The sequence below is a fragment of the Centrocercus urophasianus genome, unplaced genomic scaffold, assembly GCF_019232065.1.
Source record: "Centrocercus urophasianus isolate 14NV4802_14NV808 unplaced genomic scaffold, USGS_Curo_1.0 seq_11, whole genome shotgun sequence".
NCBI classification, from domain to species: Eukaryota; Metazoa; Chordata; class Aves; order Galliformes; family Phasianidae; genus Centrocercus; species Centrocercus urophasianus.
This window is the reverse complement of record NW_024884253.1, coordinates 25,229,105-25,249,214: the sequence shown is the minus strand read 5'-3', so window position 1 is coordinate 25,249,214 and position 20,110 is coordinate 25,229,105. Positions and strand designations below refer to the sequence as shown.

Genomic DNA, 20,110 nt, shown 5'->3' with positions numbered 1-20,110 from the left:
GCCGCCGCGAGCAGCCGGCGCGCGCCTGACGTCATGACTGAGCGCCGGGGGAAGCCCTGACGTCACCGGCCCGGGATTCCCCTCCGCGGGTCCGCCGTTCGCAGCGCGTGGGATGTTGAGGGCGGGCGGCGGCACCGGGCCGGGCGGGGGGAGCAGCAGCGCACGGCGGCAGCCCCTCGGCACGCAGTTGGAACACACAGAAGCGTTTCCGCGTGTGCTGCGCGGGGCCGCATCCCGCCGGGGGCCGCGGGGCGATGGGGCACCGGGAGCCGCCCCGCCGGGCTGTGGGGGTTGGGGTGGCCCCGAAGGGCCGCGCCGCGGGGCAGGGCCGGGCCGGGCGGGCCGCTTATCGCGGCGGGGCGTCGCCGCACGGCGCCTTCAAAGCGGGCGGAGGGGCCGGCGGGGCCGCTTCTCTCGTCTCGCGTCTCGTCCCATCGCGTCGCGTCGCGTCCCGAAGCCGGAGCCATGCTGCACTGGGGATACGACGAGCACAACGGTACGGGCGTCGGGGCCGGGGACGGAGGCTCCTGTCGGAGCTGTCCGGAGCTGTCCGGGGAAGGGGCGGCGTGGCGAGGCGCGGAGCTGCGAATCCGGCTCTGCCCCCGTCCCTGCGGCGCGCTCCGGGCGCGTCCCTGTGCGGTGTTCGCTGTGCTGCATCGCGGTGCGGGAGGTGCCGGCGCTGTCTCTGGCTCCGGCCGTGTCCCGTTCTGCTGCGCGATGCCGGGATCGGGGTTTGTCGTTTCACGCCCACGGGGAGATGCTTTGGGGTCTGGGTTGTTTCATGCTTCCCTTCATCTCAGCGATCTTGGAATCGCCGAGGTGCTCCCAGCGGAAGGCTTAATGCCGCTGCTCTGCTTTGATCCGTAACTCGTGCAGACGCTGCTCTTGTGCTGTGTGCTCCAGTGCATGCAGATGGGAATGGGAGAGCTCCTGGTGCCGGCTGGAAACACACAAATAGCACAGCTTGTATCGTGTCAGTGCACAGGGCAATAAGGCACTGTGACAGCAAAAAGAAGAAATATATATTGACATGAATTTATGGCCTGGAGCTGCCATGATTCCATGGGTGGGAGTTAGGGACAAGTTCTACACCAGAGGGTGGCGGGCATGGAACAGGCTGCCCAGGGCAGCAGGCACAGCCTGAGTGCCGGAGTTCAGGGAGCACTTGGACACTGCTCTCAGACCTTTTAGGATGGTTCTGTGTGGAACTGGGCATTGCACTCGGTGATCCTTGTGGCTTCCTTCCAACTCGGGGTGTTTTGTAAATCTGATTCTATGTGCTAGTGCACACAGCAGTGGTACTGCTCAGAGCTTCCCTTTGTGGTGTTTTTGTTCCCTCTCCGCTGGAGTGGATGCGCCATTCCCAAAGAACTGGGTGGCAGTGGACAGCTACAGTGCCACAGCAATTGGGTGCTGTCTGCTGCTATGTGCTCTCCCCATCCCCATAAGAAGCTGATGACTCTTGTTTTTGTTTTCGTGTGTTTCTCCCTGTGTTTTCCAAGGGTGCTGCAAACTTCACTTGCAAGGCACAGATAAGCAGTCCCTGTCCCTCTCTTATCCTGGCCTTCCTTCTGGCTTCTAGGAAGGGGAGGGCACCAGAATTTCTATCGGGCTGGTCCTGGACCCTCCTGAGGCTCCTTTTTCCCCCAAGCCCTGTTTACTGGTTGATAACATGTTTGGGTGGAGTTTGGCTCCCCACTCTTTTCCAGCTCCTGGCCACTGTGAGGTGGGCCGTATCCCAGCACCCCATCGCCTGCCCTTCAAACCCACAAGAGAATAAAGGAGAGAGGTTGGGTGTCCAACACCTGACTGCCCTTCCCTATATCAGCTCTATTTCTTAACTCTTTCCATGTATTTCTTGCATTAGTTTTGCCAGTTGTTCAACTGAACAGTGGAAGCATGAGATTGCTGTGCCTCTTGCACCATATTTTTTGCCTGCATGGCCCTGAATAGCTTCTCTAAAACTGAGATCTGCTTTTGCTACTCGGGAGGTAGCAGCAGAGTGAAGTTAATTAACTTTGATGCAGTTGTATATTAGTTGTATATTATATTAGTTGACTTCCTGAAGAGTGGGGGAACTGTCTGCATTCACTCTGACCTCAGCATTTGTTACTTGCAGGGATAAAAGCCCTGTTTCTTTTTTAACTGGGGAAAAACTCGTTTGCCCCTTAGCAATAAGTGCTGCTTAAATCACTTTGTGCATAAACCATCAAATATTACAGATCCCTGTCTGCTTTTATGGTGTATCTACGTACAAGGCTGACTGGTATGCAGAGAATGAAACCTTCCTCACTGCTTTGATGCACATATTTCTGAAATGCTAAGAGGCACTATTTTATTTCCATGCAAACCTTGGCCTTTGTTTCCTTGCCGTTCTCCTTACCTCATGGTTCTAGCAGTGCTTACACAGAGGCGTAACGCTGAGATCTTGGGCACTGGCTGCAGTGCAGGGCAGAAATTCCCACTTTAGTTAGGACACCAAGTGAGAATCCACTGCCTTAAATTTACTCCTGGCTTGATGTGGAATTAATTATGTGGAAAGTATTATATATACTGTGCTTTTTTGCAGACATGTCACTGGGTCTCTCCCAACACTGAGGTGTTCTGTAAAGAAAAAGGGATGTGATAGTTTTGATATCTGTAGTAAAAAAACAGCACTGCATTTTGCCCGTTATTAATTTTGCCCATTATGAATTTTCAATTGTTTTAAGTAGAGCTAATATTATAGGAAATGAATATGTAACTGGATGACTTGCAAGTATTTTGTGTTTTCACCTGTACATATGGTATATTTATGCAAGTATAGAGGCTCACTGCAACCAAACAACATCCAGAATGTGTCTGCCATCATATTGAAATGGAGACATGTAATTCAGGTCTGAATTTAGATGAAATTTCAGTGCTGAAGTTCCCACTGGTTTAAGTCTGGTTGTATGACATGCATTTGAGTGTCGTGTCTGTGGACTTACAGATACAATGACATATTTTCCTGCAGTCATACAAAATGCTTGCTTTGGGATTGGGTCAGTAGAAATGAGCTGAGCCAGTTTTCCCAGTGTTACAGGAGTTGGATTGCAGTAGGATTGCTGGTAGATGTTCTAGTAAGGAATATCACTCAATAAAACAAGGTGATATAAAAGAAGTTTAAATCTCTTTTCACTTTCCTGCATATGTAAGGACAGATTTCTGGCAGTCTTGTGTTACTGGCAGGTGAAAATGTGGGCTTTGGTCATCCGAGCAAAGGACAAACACCAAGGCAGGTGCAATGACTGAAGTTTATTGCTGAATAATTGTCTAATGTTAGAGTCACATACTTAGGTCTTCTTTTTGTCCCATGTTTATTATTTGTGAATGCAAATCACTCATTATTTACTGTACAGTACCTATAGTTATTGCTGAGATAGAGCAGCAAGTCCAAGTAGTTAAATATATTTTACTTTAGTATATCCTAAGTATTAAAATTAAGTAGCAATATGCTTTTCCTAAGCATCCTAAAATGAAGCACTAGGCATGACTCATGGAGTAAATGCTTCTTCAGTGACTAGAACTGTGCAGTGCATGTCTAACTGCAAGGTACTAGCATCCAAGCACAACTAAAACTATATTGTTTGCTAAACTGTAGTAAATCAACATATTGAATGGTTTTGACCACCATTTGTGAAATGAGAAGAATTAAGTTTACACAGCTTTGTATTTCAAATGAGCAGTATTTTGCCTAATGGGTTAATTAAGTCATTAGCAAAATCACTTTGTAACAAAGTCAAGACCAAAGGCCTTTGTTCTTCTTGAAGCTTAAGCCTTGGCTGCTCTGTGCAAGAGACCCCTCAGCTCTCACATCCCCTGCTCGGGGCAGTGAGCCCAGGTGGGAGCCAGCTCTGCTTCCCAATTCACTGCTGCATGCCTGGACTATCCCAGCACCTGCAGATTTCTGAGCTATGTTCACTACTGTTGAAGTCCAGGACAGAAAACTATCTGACTCCTTCTGATGTGAGGCTATTAATCATAGCGTACTACAACCTAAGCTTTTCTTTGCCATTTTGTTTACTGAAGTACTGAGACGTACAGAGAGATTCAAAATTAGATTGATTTTTGGGATGAGATCAGTTACCTTTCATACAGGGATTAATGATTTCTGGTTGTACTGATTTTACAAGCTGAGTTTCTAGTGCTTGTATTTAAGTTTCTGTAATATCTGTTCTTTCTTAGTTAAGTGAATTATTATGCTTCTCACCCATGCCAAGCCTCAGGGAAAAAACAAGTGCTATGTTCTTTATAATACTGATAGATCATTAGCACTGCACGTGGCCTTTCAGTATCTAGAAGGAGGTTATAAGAAAGAAGGGAACAGACTTGTTAGCAGAGTCTATTGTGATAAGACAAGGGGAAATGGTTTCAAACTAAAAGAGGGGAGATTTGGATTGGATATAAGAAAGAAGTTTTGTACAATGAGGGTGGTGAAGCACTGGAACAGGTTTGCCCAAGGAAGTGGTGGAACCCCATTCCTGCAGACATTAAGCAAGGTATGTGAACGGATCCCAAGAGTTGCTGTTGTGACACAGAGCAACAAAAGTAACTGAATATTTTGATCTGGGTTTTTCTGTTGAACTCATTTAGAATTTAAAATAATGCAAGCAAGAAAAATTCAGGCTTATCGTTCTTTCGGCTTATGAAGCTTCTCCTCCAATACTTCACAGGGCCTGCCCACTGGAAGGAGGTTTTTCCTGTCGCTAATGGAGACCGGCAGTCACCAATTGACATCAGAACTGAGGAAACCAAGTATGACCCCTCTCTCCGTCCTCTAAATCCCAATTACGATCCAGCTTCTGCTAAAATCATCCTGAACAACGGGCACTCCACCAGCGTTGAGTTTGATGACACTGTGAATAAATCAGGTTTGTTCCTTTCCTATTGCATTGTTTTCTTCCCCCATTTCCTGAATGGAGCGCAGTCTGGCCATATCTCTCAGCCAGATGTGACCTCCTCAAACCAGTAAGGCTCTGCTCCTCTGGGTGAGATTCCCATTCCCCTGTCTTTCAGCCTGTTGGGATGTTGAGTCATATTTCCAGAGGAGTTTTAGATTGTGTTTCTTGGGAAGCACTAGGATTCCTTCTTTGCACATAGAAGTTGATGTGCCCCAACCAACTCGATAGTGCCAGCAGCCCAGTTTGAACCATAATTGTCAAAAATTTTGCAGATCCTACTCTTTCACTGTGGATTAATCCTTTGAGTCTCATTACAGGTTTATTCCAACCAAATTACTCAAATCTCGTACCTGATTTTAGTTGCAGGTTTGACTGTACATCCTTTTCCTTTTTATGACCCATGCTTGGACTTCTTATGTTAGGAAAGAACCAACGCAGAACAAGTGAAAAACATCCCAAGGGATCTCTTTTCTTCTCTGAAAAGTGTCATTGTTCTGGTCTTTTACAGGGCTGTATAGTTTCCCTTTTTGCAAGCAATAATTCTTATTTAGAAGTTCTCTGATTTAGTGCAGTCTTTGTAATGTTAATACCTGCATCATTAGAGGCTTTTCTTGGATGGCAGACTTGCTACCACCCCTCCTCTGAAACTGTAGGATTGTAGTTTCTTGAAGCAGTAAAATCCTCATGTGGATGTGTGAGGCTTAGCTGAGGATGAAAGCCAGAGGGGGACTAATAAGTGATCACCTTGTCCCTCAGTACGAGGACTTGTTGGCTGATAGTGGCAACAGTGACAGACAGAGGTGGAAGCAATGTCCTGCTTGGTTTCCTGAACAGTCTTAGTCTGACTGAAATCTTCTGCCAGTCTGTGCAACACCGGATATTGCCTGAAAGCCACCAGCTGGCTGGCAGAGATCTGGTCTGGCCTTGTGTGTCAGAGGCCACCAGACTTCCCTGGATTAATCTCTGCTTCAGGTCTAGTAGGTGTGGGTGAATTAAAGCACATCTCTCACAAAAACATTCAATCATCTGCCTTCAAAATTTCCAGTGACAGCAAATCTTCCACTGCCCTTGATTGTTCTAGTTGTTGACTACTCTCATGGCTAAAAAGTCAAGATCACAAATTATTTCTGGTGTGAGTCAGAACAGCTCAGTGTTTAAATTTCTTTTCTTTAAGTAATAAATTAAAAAAGAAGTATGCCAGTAGCCTCTTTCACTTTTTAACTTTACCCGTGAAGTGATAAGACCTCAACACATATTTCTGCAGGCTTACACTGGTGGGAAAGCAGGGGTAATATGATTCTCTTCCTACTGCTTTCCTCAGGCCATAAATCCAAGGATACAACAAAGCACTGGCAGCTGTTGATTAGATAATTCATAAGCTTAATCCTCAGTCACTTTCAGAATTCTTCTATGTATGAAATACATTCTTCAGTCATACATGTGCAGCTTTACATTTCAGCCATTTTCACACATTGCTTATAAAAAATTCAGATCTTTCTGCATCTGTAAACTGACTTTTTCACTATTTTACCTGATACTTGTTACTGATAAACCATCAGTAGTAATGTTTTTGTTTTCTTTCAGATCGTTGATCAGAAAAAGTATTGAATTCTGAGTAATTTTTTGCTTTGTGGCTGTTTGAATGGAAGATTTTTGCCATCACTGTATGATGTGACACAAATACATCATCAGGCCATTTTCCACGTTTTTCGGAAGTATTTAATTGAGTGTTGATGCATTTCTGTGCAGTTGTTTTTCCTCCGCCAGTATAACACTGATCTTTACACATTTTCAGGTTTGTTTGCCAACAAGTTCTCAGTCCTCAAAAGAAGGAATTTGTTTTAGGAGTGCCACTACCCTCATCCCCTTTTGGTCACTAGGTTTATAGGCTCTGTAAAAGTAAGTTCTTGAGTTGAAGTTTTAAGAACAAACATTTTTGCCCACAGATAAACAGTTCCAGTTCCTTCCCACTCTCCAGGCTACTTGTGTTAGCGTTTAGGCAAGCTAATAAATTCTTCTCTTACAATTACCTGGTGGCATTTTACCCCCGACAAGATTTATCTTTTGGATTAAAACTGGAAAAAGAAATAAGTGGCTGTTGTCCTTCCCAGTGCTCTTAATTTAAAAAACATCTCCTTGAAGCTTCCATCTTGTGTTTTTAAAATCTCTACAATGAGCCAGTAAAACATCTCAGACCAATCCCCATACCCTCCAAGGAAACATGGATGGAGCAGAGAGAGAAAGTGGAGTGATTTGCTCTGCAGTGAGTAAGGAGTTTTTTTGAATGTGATTTGTGTTCAAGTGTCTGTGCAGACTTCGGTCCACCCAGCTGCTCAGAAAAACACGAATGCTTTACAGAAGGTAAACAGTGGAAGTCCATCCGTATTGGTGTTCAGCTGAATGAAATGGCAAATTAAATGTCAGTAATATTGCACTTGTACAATGTGTATCTAGTTGTGTTAGCATCTGCTCCTTCCAGTTTCTCAGACTTCTGTCAGCTGTAATTGGATCTGGCTGCAAAAGAAGGAAAGCCTTGAAATTTTTTTTATGATCCACCTACTTTCCTCTGAACTTCAAACAGGAGAAAAAAATCTATTCATATTTTATTTTTCTGATCCTCCCCTTTACTCATAAAATCTATTTTATGCTTAATTTCTCAGTTATTCTTTCAAATACATTCAAGACAGGACACTACTTGCCAAACAGAAACACTTCTCCATTTTTCCATCTTCTGAGAAATACCCGAGCCCTAGCAAGACACACCTGGTGATAACCTGGTGGTAACCCTTCAGTGGGCTGTAACCCACTAATCAGTACATCAACACAGTTTTGATAGTCACATTTTGGACAAACAAGGATTCCTTTATAACACATCAAAGAAAGGAGAACCCATATAAAAGCTTTTGAGAAGAAGTAGCATAATGCCCAGAAACTGAATCTTTAAGTTTAAGCAAGTTTAAACTCACACCAATAGCCTCAAGAGCTCCCGTTCCTTCACTTAAGCCCTCTCCTGTGTTTGGGTTTGTAGTGCTGACCGGGGGGCCGCTCTGTGGGACCTACAGGCTGCGCCAGATCCACTTCCACTGGGGTTCCAACGACGAGGCTGGCTCTGAGCACGCTGTGGATGGGATGAAGTATGCAGCAGAGGTAAGGCTTGGCGCAGAATCGTTCGTTCCTCTGAACCTGTGACTAGCATTCCATTTTGAGAATAATTTTGCCCCTCAACTCCCACTTTTCCTTCTCCCTTCATTATATCAAAAGACAAGCAGTCTTCCTGAAGTGTTTCGTGCTTGATCCATTCTAAAAGGAGAAGCTGTTTGATTGAGAACTGCACCCTAAGGTCTATGTCAGGCAGCTCTGGCCTGGCATTGTCACAGGGGACAGGTGCACTGGCTGCTCTGACATGGAGAGCACTCTCCTGCTCTGTCTTCTTGGATCTGTTGGAGTAATCCACCATAGAGAGTGCTCAGTCCAACAGTGACTGATTCCTCTTTGCAAATGGAAGTAATGGGGAGTGTTTTGATGAGACTGAGATCTATATCAGCAATAGTTCAGAGAGTGAAGAGTTTTCTGGGGTTGAAAAGAAGTAAACTGTATAAATGCTAGTGGAAAAATAAAAGTCTTGTAATACTAAAGAAGAAAAAAATGTTGAAATGTATGCACGGTGCTGTTATCAGATATTGCTGGAAATGCTTTAAGAGACAGTGGTCAGAAAAAAAAAATCATTTTTCTAACACTAATGGGGAAAAGTGACATTTGCAGTGTTTAAAGGCTTATGTTTTCCACAGGAACCAGGTGGGATGGAATATAAAGAATTAATAGAGGTGCTTTAAAACCATTCAGTGCCAAAACAAAATTTCTAGCTGAGAAAATATAAATGTGTATCCCATCTAAGAAACCAAATGGAAGGAGAAAATATCTGAATTTCTAGCCAGTCTAAAAAGCTTTCCGTTGCCTGTTGGTTGGGTAAGCCTCCACAAGAAGCTCTCTAGATGTCATTTTGGCTATGAGATAAGAAACCCAGAATTCAGACCAAGGCTTCTGAGCACTGCTTACTCAAAAGAAAATACATCAAAAGGAGAAATGAAGATGATTTCAGTGCTCATGTCCATGAGGAAGATGTGAAAGATTTCAAGAAAAAGCATCAACTGTGTTGAAGAAAGAAGTAGTGTACAGGTAAAAAAGAGTGGAAGGCTCAGCCCCCTAACTCTACAGGAAAGCAGAAGACATCCACAGCTCCATTCTTTGTGGCAACATATGGTCAGATCAAGGTCTCCTCACAAGCTGCAATGACACAGTGGTGGTAAGACGGTATATATTCCTTAAAAGAGAAGTCACAAGCCTTTGAGACGGGGGCTGTACCAAAAGTGTTTCCCAGCACTGTTTGTCTGGGAGTTTTGATTTTTTGGGGGTTGGTTTGGGGTTCTTCTGGCAAAATTCTGATGGAGTCTTATTTAGTTATGAGAATTTTGCTTTTTGTTCTTTGTTGTTTTTTTCTATTTTAAAATCCACAATAAAAGTCAATTCCGACTGAGAGTTTCTGTTTCCTTTTTGTGTATGTAAAAGTGTAATTGTTTAAAAATTGTTCGACGTAGCTGCTTTGAACTTCTAATTGTGAGTGGTGCAGGCACAATGAGCTCCAGGATACTTGTTCACCTCAGAGTGGTTTGATGGACTCTGTTCTCCACTTGGTTTAATTAATAGCACTTGTAAGCAACTTTCCTTCAAGGATTCTGAAACTGTGAGCCAGCAAATCTTTCATCGTGAGCATGTGTGTTATTATTGATTTCAGTAGAATTCCTTACTTGCTGAAGGTTATGTTTCAGCCATTTAGAACCCAAGTACTCAGCAAATGTTAATTATATCCTGTAACAACTAGTAACAGCTCTGTATTACAGATACAGAAGATTGAAGCTCATAGAGGCTAGGCAATTAGTGAGGTGTGGAGTCAAAGTCTTCACTTCACTAGATCTGTATTTCAACTATGTTGAAATTGTTGTTGTGCTGCTTCTCATATAAATCCTTTAAAGTGAGTTCCAGCTTTCCCAAACTGTTCATGTACTGGAGATCTTAACATTTCAAAGAGATGCCCCCTTTTCAGGAGCTCACCCCTGTTTAAGTCATTCAGTGAGGCTGTTTTTCAGCACTCCTATGGAGTCAAGTGCAAAATCTAAGAAGATGCTCACCAATTTTAGAAAAGGCAATTCCCTGCCCTGCTTCTGAGCCTCTCTTATCTGAAAATTGTGGCAGATAAGATGCAGTAATCCACTGAGGATCTGTGGGAGGAATTAACATTTGTGAGGTACTTGGTCCTGAGTGCAGTATGTGTTCTCTCTGCAGTTTGGCAGTCAGACCTTTGCTCAGTGTGGGTGTTCTGGGGAACCAGGAGTTCCCACTGCTGAGCCTGGGCAGGATTTAGAGATCCTGGCTTAGCAGGAGGAACTGAAGCGGTATGGGGGCTTTTCCTGTCTTAAGGAGGCAGATAGCAAGGAGTCCTCACCCTTGTGGGTGTCTTCAAGTTCTTAAGCAACTACCATAAGACAGTTGCAGAACAGTGCCTGTTGGAAATTCAAATGCTCAAACCTGAGATAATCAAGCTACTTTTAAGTTCCTAATACTAGTAATCATAGAAAATGACCTTTGGAATGCATCAAAGATGAAATTTTGATATTCAGCTTAAACTTAACAGGGGATAAGAGGTTACTGCAAGTTTAACATGTTCCTCTGCTCATTTTCTGCTTGCGGCTGATTTACTGAAAGCTTGATTAGGAAAAAAAGAAACAAAGAACTAATGACATCCCAATGATTTTCAATCACTCGTTAAAATCAGCTATACCCAAAGCTTTAGCTTTAGTTACATAACCAGGGGATATCTTGTCTTAGCCTCGAAATCTGGGACTTGGGAGTGGTTTGCTAGGCACTGTACTATGCTGATTGCTGCTAGGTAATGCCAGCCACTGGCAATGCTTGCTGCAATTTGTAAGAGCTGTGTGTTTGGCAATTTCAATAAATATTGTGGTGAGAAAAGTGTCTTTGAATGCAAATAAGTGAAGTAGAATAATGTTACCAGTAAATTTCTAGTATTAATTTGTGACTCTTCCAGTTCAGCAAGAGTTGATGCTGTCTGTGCCTTTTGCTTTTCAGCTTCATGTAGTTCACTGGAATGCTGAAAAATATTCCAGTTTTGTCGAGGCAGCTCGTCAGTCAGATGGATTGGCAGTCATGGCTGTGTTTCTGAAGGTAAGCCCCCGCCAAAAAATCTGCATTATGAGCCCAAAGTTATTAACAGTGATGGTGTAAAAGTGATGCTTGTGCTACAAGAGCTCTCACTTTCCATTTCATGTTATAATGACTCAGGAAGTTTCACTGTCTTTCTTAGCACATGTAAGTCACTTACTGTCACCTAACAAAAGCTGTATGAAGCAGATTCAGTATGTGTTTGCTTTCTGATTTTTATCTTTTCTGACATATTTTCTCCAGAGCACAACTATTGCATTTTTCTTTCTCTTGTTTAATAGATTGGTGAATGCAACCCTCAGCTGAAGAAGATCACCGACCGCCTGGACACCATCAGAATCAAGGTGAACAAATATTTCTAAAAAACTCCAGATATCAGTGGCTGCTTTCATTGTTTTGTTTCTGGTAACCTGGCTGCTACTCCTCTTACCTTCATGGTCCCTGCTGTGCATGTCCAGGATGCTGCCAGCCTGTGTCATGATGGAACAAGCCTTGCCTCCTTTGACATGATTTGCTTTTAAATAATACTGCATGTAAATAGATGAATAATTTAATAGATATAAAGCACCAATGCACTTGTAAGAAGCAATTTCTTTTTATTTCTTATAACCACAACGTACTTCTTCTTAATTTTCAGGGTAAGAGGGCGTTATTCACCAACTTTGATCCTAGTTGCCTGCTTCCCAAATCCCTGGACTACTGGACTTACTTTGGCTCTCTCACTGTTCCACCTCTTCTTGAAAGTGTCATCTGGATTGTCCTGAGAGAGCCCATAAGTGTTTGTTCTGAACAGGTATATCTTGATTTTTCACTACTGTAGAAATAAGGCTTTTGTAAGGCTTCAGTGGTAAATGCCACCAAAAAGGATAAATTTTTGCAGACTCTGACACTGCATACCTTATGAAATTAAACAATATATATATGTATATATATATACAAAAAAATTAGTCTACTTCCATGGCATTAAATTAAGCTTCACACTATATATTCACGTTGCAACAGTGACACCCAGTGGGCTGATCATTTGGTATGTAGAGTTTTTTTACAGCAGAGAGACCAAAGTGAATCAGATCAATACTGGAAGTTTGTAAGTATGTCACTTATGATATGTTATTAACACTGTAAATCTCAAGATCTTTACACCAAAGCATTTGTCTCATTCATGGCTGGTGTACTTCAAATACTTCAGTAAGATTTGACACACTGGGCCACATGCTCAGCAGAAATGATGGCTACAGTCTTTGCACAAGGCCTTAGAATAGTTCACAGAATGGGATGTTTCTTAAGTGACCTCAGATTCTGTTTTTAACTGATTTTGAATTGTGTATTCTCTCTGTGCTTCTATTTTTCTCATCTCTATCTCCTCACTCCTTCAAGTGCGTTCTTGCAGGACTCATTGCAACACAATCTAGGACTGAAAATTTGCATTAAGATATGAATTTCCCAAAGACAATCCATTGTTCAGGTCAAAAAGCACCTGGGCTAATTTATAGTTAATATATCCTAAAATGTGAGACGTATGAAAACACCCATGTGTAACAGGTTCAGAGGATGAAGCATTGGAAAGGATGCAAAATACAGTGATTCTTTAATATTTTGCACTCTATATGTATTTGCAATCTTATATATTAAAGTACAAATATGCTGTTTCAGATAAATATAAGCACACACAAAGTTAAAAATGCAGTTCATATCATGACTGATACTGTTTGACCAATTTTACTTCTCAAATGGGACTGTTTTGGGGACTATACAGTTTACTGCCCACTTATAAATATTATAAGTATTATAAATATTATAAATATTAGCTGTGGAGTGGAGTAAAAAAAGATAGCACTGGCATTTTTTGCTCTTAATGAAATGAAGGTACCAAGTGCTCTACAACTCAATGCAATATGAAGATGAGATGACTTTTGTACAATCCTACACTTGGTAACCTAGAAAGGAAGTAAGTTGGTACACAGAAATAAGAAATGTTGGAAATATTAGAAATTAGGCCAAGTATGAAACTTCAGATCTGAATTAGATATTCAGTATTTACCACGTGGTTTTTCATTGGTGTGAGTGCGAGGGTTTCCTGCTGAACGTTGTGTGTCTCTGGATTGCAGCTGGCCCAATTCCGCAGCCTCCTGAGCACAGCTGAGGACGAGGCGGCCTGCTGCCTGCTGCGGAACTACCGCCCTCCACAGCCCCTGAAGGGCCGAGAAGTCAGAAGGAATTAAAGATGTAAAGCAAGAACAGGCCACCTCTGACACCAGAGGCCCAATTGTCGTTGCTAATATACTTTGTGATTTTATTTTTATTTTTTGGTGAGTTGTTCTAACAAACAGGTGTTTAATTACTGGTTCACTATGCAGTCATTTCTCCCAGACAGAAACGTCCTGAGCTTTGGCAGTTCCATCACTGATGTTAACAGGTCAATGTGTTTGTGTGCACTGCTGTGGGAGCATTGAGATGTTTGTGTTACATGCACAGAGTGTTATCAGAAGGATTTGGTGCGGTGAAGGAGTTTTCCAGAAATGGTCATCAAATTACTGGACAGGATCCCTGGTATTAATGGCAGTACAGGATGTTCTGAAATTATTCTTCTGGTCTTTAACGTACCACTGAACTTAGTAAAGATTCTGTATATGTTGGATCACATCAGGTGGATTAGGGATTCCTGAGTTCTGCTGTAGAGGTGATGAAATTGTCCCACACCTTGAAAACTGCACAGTCACAAAGAGATCTGTGAGTTCATGCCTAAATCCAGTCTGTTGCATCTGGTGAACAGTAAGGATGGAATACCACGTCCATGTAGCATCAGAATCCTACCACATAAAATAGTCTTCAAGAGGCAGAGACAGCCCTTGCTTTAGACTGGTTCATATAATCCACACAGCATTGCTCAGGAACGGATTATCTCCTAGGTGCATGTTGAAGCTCTCCTGTTGCAGATGAACTTGAGTCACTGCACTTGTATTCAAAGACCAAAGATAGCCCTTAAGCCAAAGAAATCAAATCAATATCCAATAAAAGATCAGTTCATGGTAGCAGTGTCTTGAAATGCCTGTCTTCAGTGAACTGACCTGAGCCTGTGTTACTCTCAGGAGCTTTTTTTTAAAAAAAAGTATTTGAATCTCATTGTTTGTTTTAAGCCAATTTAATTTTTGTTATTTTCAATAATAACGAATTTGCCATAGCATATAGCTTGTATAGGTAGATTACCTTGAAACTGTGAGAACTAGATAGTGAAAACCAGCAGTACTGGAGAGAGGCAGCTAAAGATTTCATGAGCAGCAATTGCCTCTGTAGTACCTCTGACCTCATATTCCACAACTACTCTCTATCAGTTTGTTTTTTCATAGGTTTCATATACTGTGCCTCTTACCTCAACAGGTCTTTTTGTCTTAAATGGGCAAATATGAGGGAAATCACAAACAGGATTGTTTTTATATGCCTTTTTTTAACTGAATAAAATAGACATAGAGTCATAGATACTTTAGCTTAGTTTGAGACAGGTGTATTTTACTATTTTTTTTTATCTTCTCCTCCCCAGAATATAGGTGCTACTGCTGCAAGGCCTCTCAATGCCTTCTGATTGTATTCTAAAGGAACGAACACAAGTAGGCTATTGGATAACTATAAGGCATTTGGCAGCAGCAGGTACAAATAGTAACCAAAGAGGAAAAACCTGCCGGCACTTTTTGCTTTCTGACATAGGAAGAAGAATGCAGCTGAAAAGACATCAGTCTGCTTCTTTCTGAGCGAGGATGTCTGCAAGGTGTGTGCGGAGAGAACGAGAGTGTGTTGTGTGCTTTCGTACCCTTTGTTAGATTTAGTGTTGGATCTGATATATTTTCTGATCATGTGAGTAGCTGCAGAACATGAACAAAATGTTAACAAATCACATGAAACTTATACAACTTTCTTGCCGAGATGAGAAAGCAGTAAGGCTTCATATCAGAAACAAAACTTGTACATGTTTTTATGTATTGAAAATAGTGGAGTTGATCCAGTGCTTTGATATTTATGAGGATTTTATCAAAATAAAAAATTGATTTATGGCTGTGTCTTGTATTTTCTATCAAAGTGATGAAAGTTTTACAGAGCAATCTGCAGTTTTATTACTGGAGCTCTAACTTTGGGAAATATTGTCACCCCTCCTCTGAAATCCATCAATGGGTAGACTGGTATTAGGTATCAGGTGGTGAAGTGCTGGAAGAGGTTGCCCAGGGAGGTAGTGGATGCCCCATCCCTGGAGATGTTGAAGACCAAGTTAGATGGAGCCCTAAGCAACCTGATCGAATGCCTGATGTCGTGGTTTGCAACCCTGCTATGGTTGGGGAGTTGGAACTAGGTGGTCTTTGAGGTCCCTTCCCACCCAAGCCATTCTATGATTCTGTCGCCTTTTGTATGTTCCAAATAAATCATCTTTGGCAGCAGCAAGGAATTTGATCAACTGTACTTAGAGTTTCTGATAGCACTTCTAGTCTGCATGACGTTTGCAAGTAACTTTTAGAAGAAGACATGGTTCACAGGAATTCTAATATCCTATGTCTAGGCTGAAAGCTGATGGCGCTTGAACAAGGCAACAAATGTTCAGCTGACTGAAATTCCTTTGGAAGCAGATTGTTTAGTTCTCTCTTTGTAGTGAGTGCCTCTCAGAGCATGGACCAGTCCCAGCACTGCATCCTCTGACTGGGCTGTCATCCTCAGTCACGGCCTTAGTGCTCATGCTACTTTGAGCTTTACTATACTGCCTGCTGGGTGCTCCCAGGGAGTTCAGGCTCGAGTGTGGGCTCTGTGCTACGTTAACATCACTCTGGAGCAGATGAGGCTAAACTGTCTGCCTGTCTGCCCCAGCTGCAGCTCTCTTTGATCAGAGGTTATCCTCTGACACAGTTGGAGATTTCATACGAAGAAGAATGAAATGCTCAATGACCAAAAAAATGCACAGGGCATTTGTTGAAAAGAATATCTGTCAAGAGCTGTATACAGCTGAATGACTGGTCACCCATACACTTCTTATCAGAATTAAATAAATTGCAGAGGATCCCTGGGGTCAGCTCTGCTCTTTTTGGCACAGGAGGGAAGCAGTGCACACTGCTGTATTCACAGCCTGTGCCAGTCACATTTGTGATGTCATGATGCTCTCTTTGGTCGTTTTGAGGTCATTTATGTATTTTGTGATTTCACAAATAAGCAGTTTACCTGGAAATCACTAGTGTTCTCAGCACTCAAACTTGCACTTCCAAATTGTTTTAAAACATGGTAATGTTCATGGTAATGCAGAAAACAGGCACCAAACCGAGGGTAGTCCAAAGAATGCTGTGTGCCCAGGTCTGTAGGTGGCATCAGCAATCCAAAAATTGCTGAAGATGATTTGAACAGTGTTTCTGTTAGTTATTTCATTGCGAGTACAGTTATAACCAAGAGCAATGCCTTACTGGTGTTATATCATCAAGCTGTGCAGTGTAATAGTCACAGTACCGCACTATTCAACAACGTGTTCAGTCTCAAATTTCACAAACAATCTCAGCAGGCACTACCCAAAGAACTACCAGACTAGTCCAGGAGCAATTCATCAGCAAAACAAAAACAGGCACAAAGCTAACAACAGAGCTTTTTCCAAATGCCTGCTCCACCGAGACTGAATTGTTTGCAGCCGACTGAAACAGGGCAGTAGCTCTATATGACAAAAATCAAAACTAACAATTAACACTGTTTGAGTAGCTGCAACACTGTGTGTGGTGCTGTCAGCCAAGTATCCTCAGCAAATCTTCGAAACATTCTCCTTTTATGCACAGTCTGAAGGTGGTGGTATAATTGCTGTTTCTATATAGTTTCTAAAATGCTTACAAACAGTACTAAAATAACTGTATGTGTTCTGTCTACATATATTTGCCTCTCTCTATGTTATGTTCTCTATATATGAGTGTATGCACACATAAACCATAGAGAAAGAGTTGGAGAACGTCTTAAATGCAGAACATATTCTGTTGAATGTTATGTAAGTGAGCAGAAGCTGGATTGCAGCACCCTCCTCACATCTGCACACACTGTCCTGTGTCCAGAGAGGCTTCAGTTTGGCTGTGTGGAGGCATTGATACAGCTACATTCATCAGGCAAATAGGTAGGAATGATAAATGTACAGTGTCAGTGCTATTCCACCTGCACAGGAGTGTGTCCTGGATGCTGGAGATGCCCAGTGTTCTCAAACAGTGCCAATGTTAAAGTTATTCTGCTTCGACAGGAGTATCTGGAGATGAATGATTGAGGAAAGGAGTATTGCATTTGAAAAAATTATTACAGACTCTGCTGTACTCAATGGTGTAAAATGTTGGGCTGAACTTGAGCAACTGAGTGGGGGGTTGTGAAGAAGAAGAGAAATGCCAAAGATAGAAGCATGACTACCAACAGAATGTTCTTTCAAAGAGGAGATGCTGTGCCACTGACTGCAGCTTACTGCCTTTCTTCGAAGGAAAACAAGGAGAAATATACTGAACTTTTGGATATAGCAAAAGGCATGTAAAGATTTAAAAGGATCATATTTAGGTGAATCTGCACTTAAATGCTCTCCTGTTCTTCATAAGCAGTTGCCATTGCACAGTGCAACAAGAACCAGATGCTAGAAACTGCTACTATATGATCAAATTTTTCACTGTTTTCTTCCAGCTGTTTTTTTCTTTTCTTCTTTCTTCCCTTAGGCATTAAAAGAAGAATGTTCAAGTCACTTGTATACAGGGAGCCTGGATGGTGCACAGCCAGGTCAGCACCACCAGTCTGGCTCCATAGGCCCAGCTCAGTCTGGCTTGGCTGGACCTTACTGATACATAAAGGGGCAGGTAGCACCTGTGGCTCCAGGACCAAACTCCATGCAAGAACAGATACACAGAATTACAGAATGGCTTAGTCTGGAAAAGACCTTAAAGCCCACTGAGTTCCAACCCTTGCAGTGGGAAGGGTTACCACCCACTGGATCAGGCTGTCCAGGCCCCATCCAGCCTGGCCTTGGGCATCTGGACAACTTCTCTGGGGCAGCCTGTGACTTCCTTATATCTAACCTAAGTCTCCACTTTTGGTTTAAAGCCATTCCCCTTTATCCTATCACTAACTGACAGTGTAAGATATTGGTCTCCATCTTTTTTACAGCTCCTTTTGTGTACTGGAAGGCCATAATGAGGTCTCCTCAGAGCCTTGTCTTCTCCAGACTGAACAACCACAGCTTTCTCCACCTGTCTTCTTTGTACATGCATGCAATAAACAAAAATGAGAGAAGATTTTTTTTCAGATGGAATGATGAATGTTCATGTAAAAAAGCTGGCCAGCTACTTAAAAGCAGTTTCTCGTTCAGTTCCCTGATTCAGGTGAACAGTGGTGTTTCAGCAGTGGAACAGCTCTTGCTCTATTCTGTGTGATCCTAGAAAAGTGCTTGCCAATCACTCTTGCTCAATTATGAGATATCTAAGTATCACTTTTAGGGCATAAGTCAAGCTTCTTAATTTCTATAAGCAAATCTTAAATGTGCATTAGGTGGAAATAGATCTGTGTTGTTACAGAAATGTGAAAGTTTGTGAACAGACCAATATACTACCAAATTCCTTTCTGTCATGTTATCATTGTCCATATTATTTATTGGATATCTGGTGTTTTTACCCCTGATCTGGATTTCACCTACAGTGGCAGTACATTAATGGTACTGACAACCTCCAGAGCCTCCATCTGGGTTGCAGCAATCAGGCAGCAATCTAGCAATCTAGCACTGCCACGTGGAGCGGGAACACCCAGCATATCAGAACAGAACAGCACTCGGGTACACCCACTGCCTGTAGGTGATATTGCTTAAATAATGCAGAAGTCTTACAATTGTGCTTCCCTAGTTACTGCTGAGGGTGTGCTGCAGCATGGCAGTGTGTTCAGGGGGTGTTTGTAGCTTATAACAAAACAACTCCCTGAATGCTGTGCAGTCACTTGCACTAAGCTCCTGCTAAAACGGGCTGAGATTAAGAAAGATTAAAGATCAGAGTTGAGAATTTTCTCTTTCAATTTGCTTATGGTAATTCATGCAAGAAGAAAGCGAGACTGACTGAACTGCTTTGAACTGAAAAAAAAGAAAGCTCGCTCCTGTTTTTCTAAAGAGTGTTTATGAGTTGTGTTTTAAATCGTGTTACTTAGAGAGCTGCTCCAGGCTTCTTTTTTCTTACGGCTTAAGGCTTATCTTCAGCCTCTTTGGAGACTGTAGTTGTCCCAGCCTGGGCACTGGGTCAACTATTTAACGTGTTTGAGGACTGAGATGTGCTTCAGTCCTAGCATTTAGCACTCTTGGTTTGGTAGGCACTATACAAACATTACCTAATGCTTCTTACTGGCAGAGTTACCTTTCTTGTTTGGATCGGGGAAAAGATCCAATCAAAGTATAAAACAAATAAACGGGGAGATAGCTAAAAAGAAATTATTTTTGCATATTCTTGTTGCTGTCCCTTTAATTTTCTGAGTTTTACAAAGAGACACAATATCACACCCACAGTGTAAGTACTATCCAATTACAGAAGTGTTCACATTAAAATCCTGCGTAGCAGAAGTCTTCTGATGGCCTTGTTCAAAGCCTGCTCGCTCTTCCAGAAAGAAAGTCAAGTATGCCTGCTGTGTTTTGCAGTGAACCTACAGCTGCAGTTATCATGTTAAATAAAACAAGGCAGGGCCCAGTTACTGTCCCTGGAACAATGTCATATACAAACAAACTTTCCAGGGTACCTTTCTCCACATAGATGCCAACATCTTCAACAACTTCACTGCATCTCAGAGAGCTCTAGCTGGCATTTATCAAAAGCTTTTGGGGAAGATCCCCAGCAATAGCTGACCATACTTAATTCCTGTCCCTCTCTATGGACACAGCTAGCACTCCTCCAGGTGAAGACTCCACCTGAGTACTGCATCAAATTTTGGGCCACCAGCACAAGTAGGACATC

General features: G+C 42.4%; 1 protein-coding gene across 1 annotated transcript; it reads left to right on the top strand.

Annotated features, from left to right (window-relative positions):
• Window positions 1-401: 401 nt before the first annotated feature.
• LOC122155024 (carbonic anhydrase 13-like) lies at window positions 402-15,207 on the top strand. The gene is made up of 7 exons (XM_042808703.1): window positions 402-496; window positions 4,695-4,892; window positions 7,951-8,069; window positions 11,067-11,162; window positions 11,441-11,503; window positions 11,797-11,952; window positions 13,268-15,207. Exons 1-7 carry the CDS (start codon window positions 466-468, stop codon window positions 13,379-13,381), a joined length of 777 nt encoding a protein of 258 aa, XP_042664637.1. The 5' UTR covers window positions 402-465; the 3' UTR covers window positions 13,382-15,207.
• The last annotated feature ends 4,903 nt before the right edge of the window (window positions 15,208-20,110 follow it).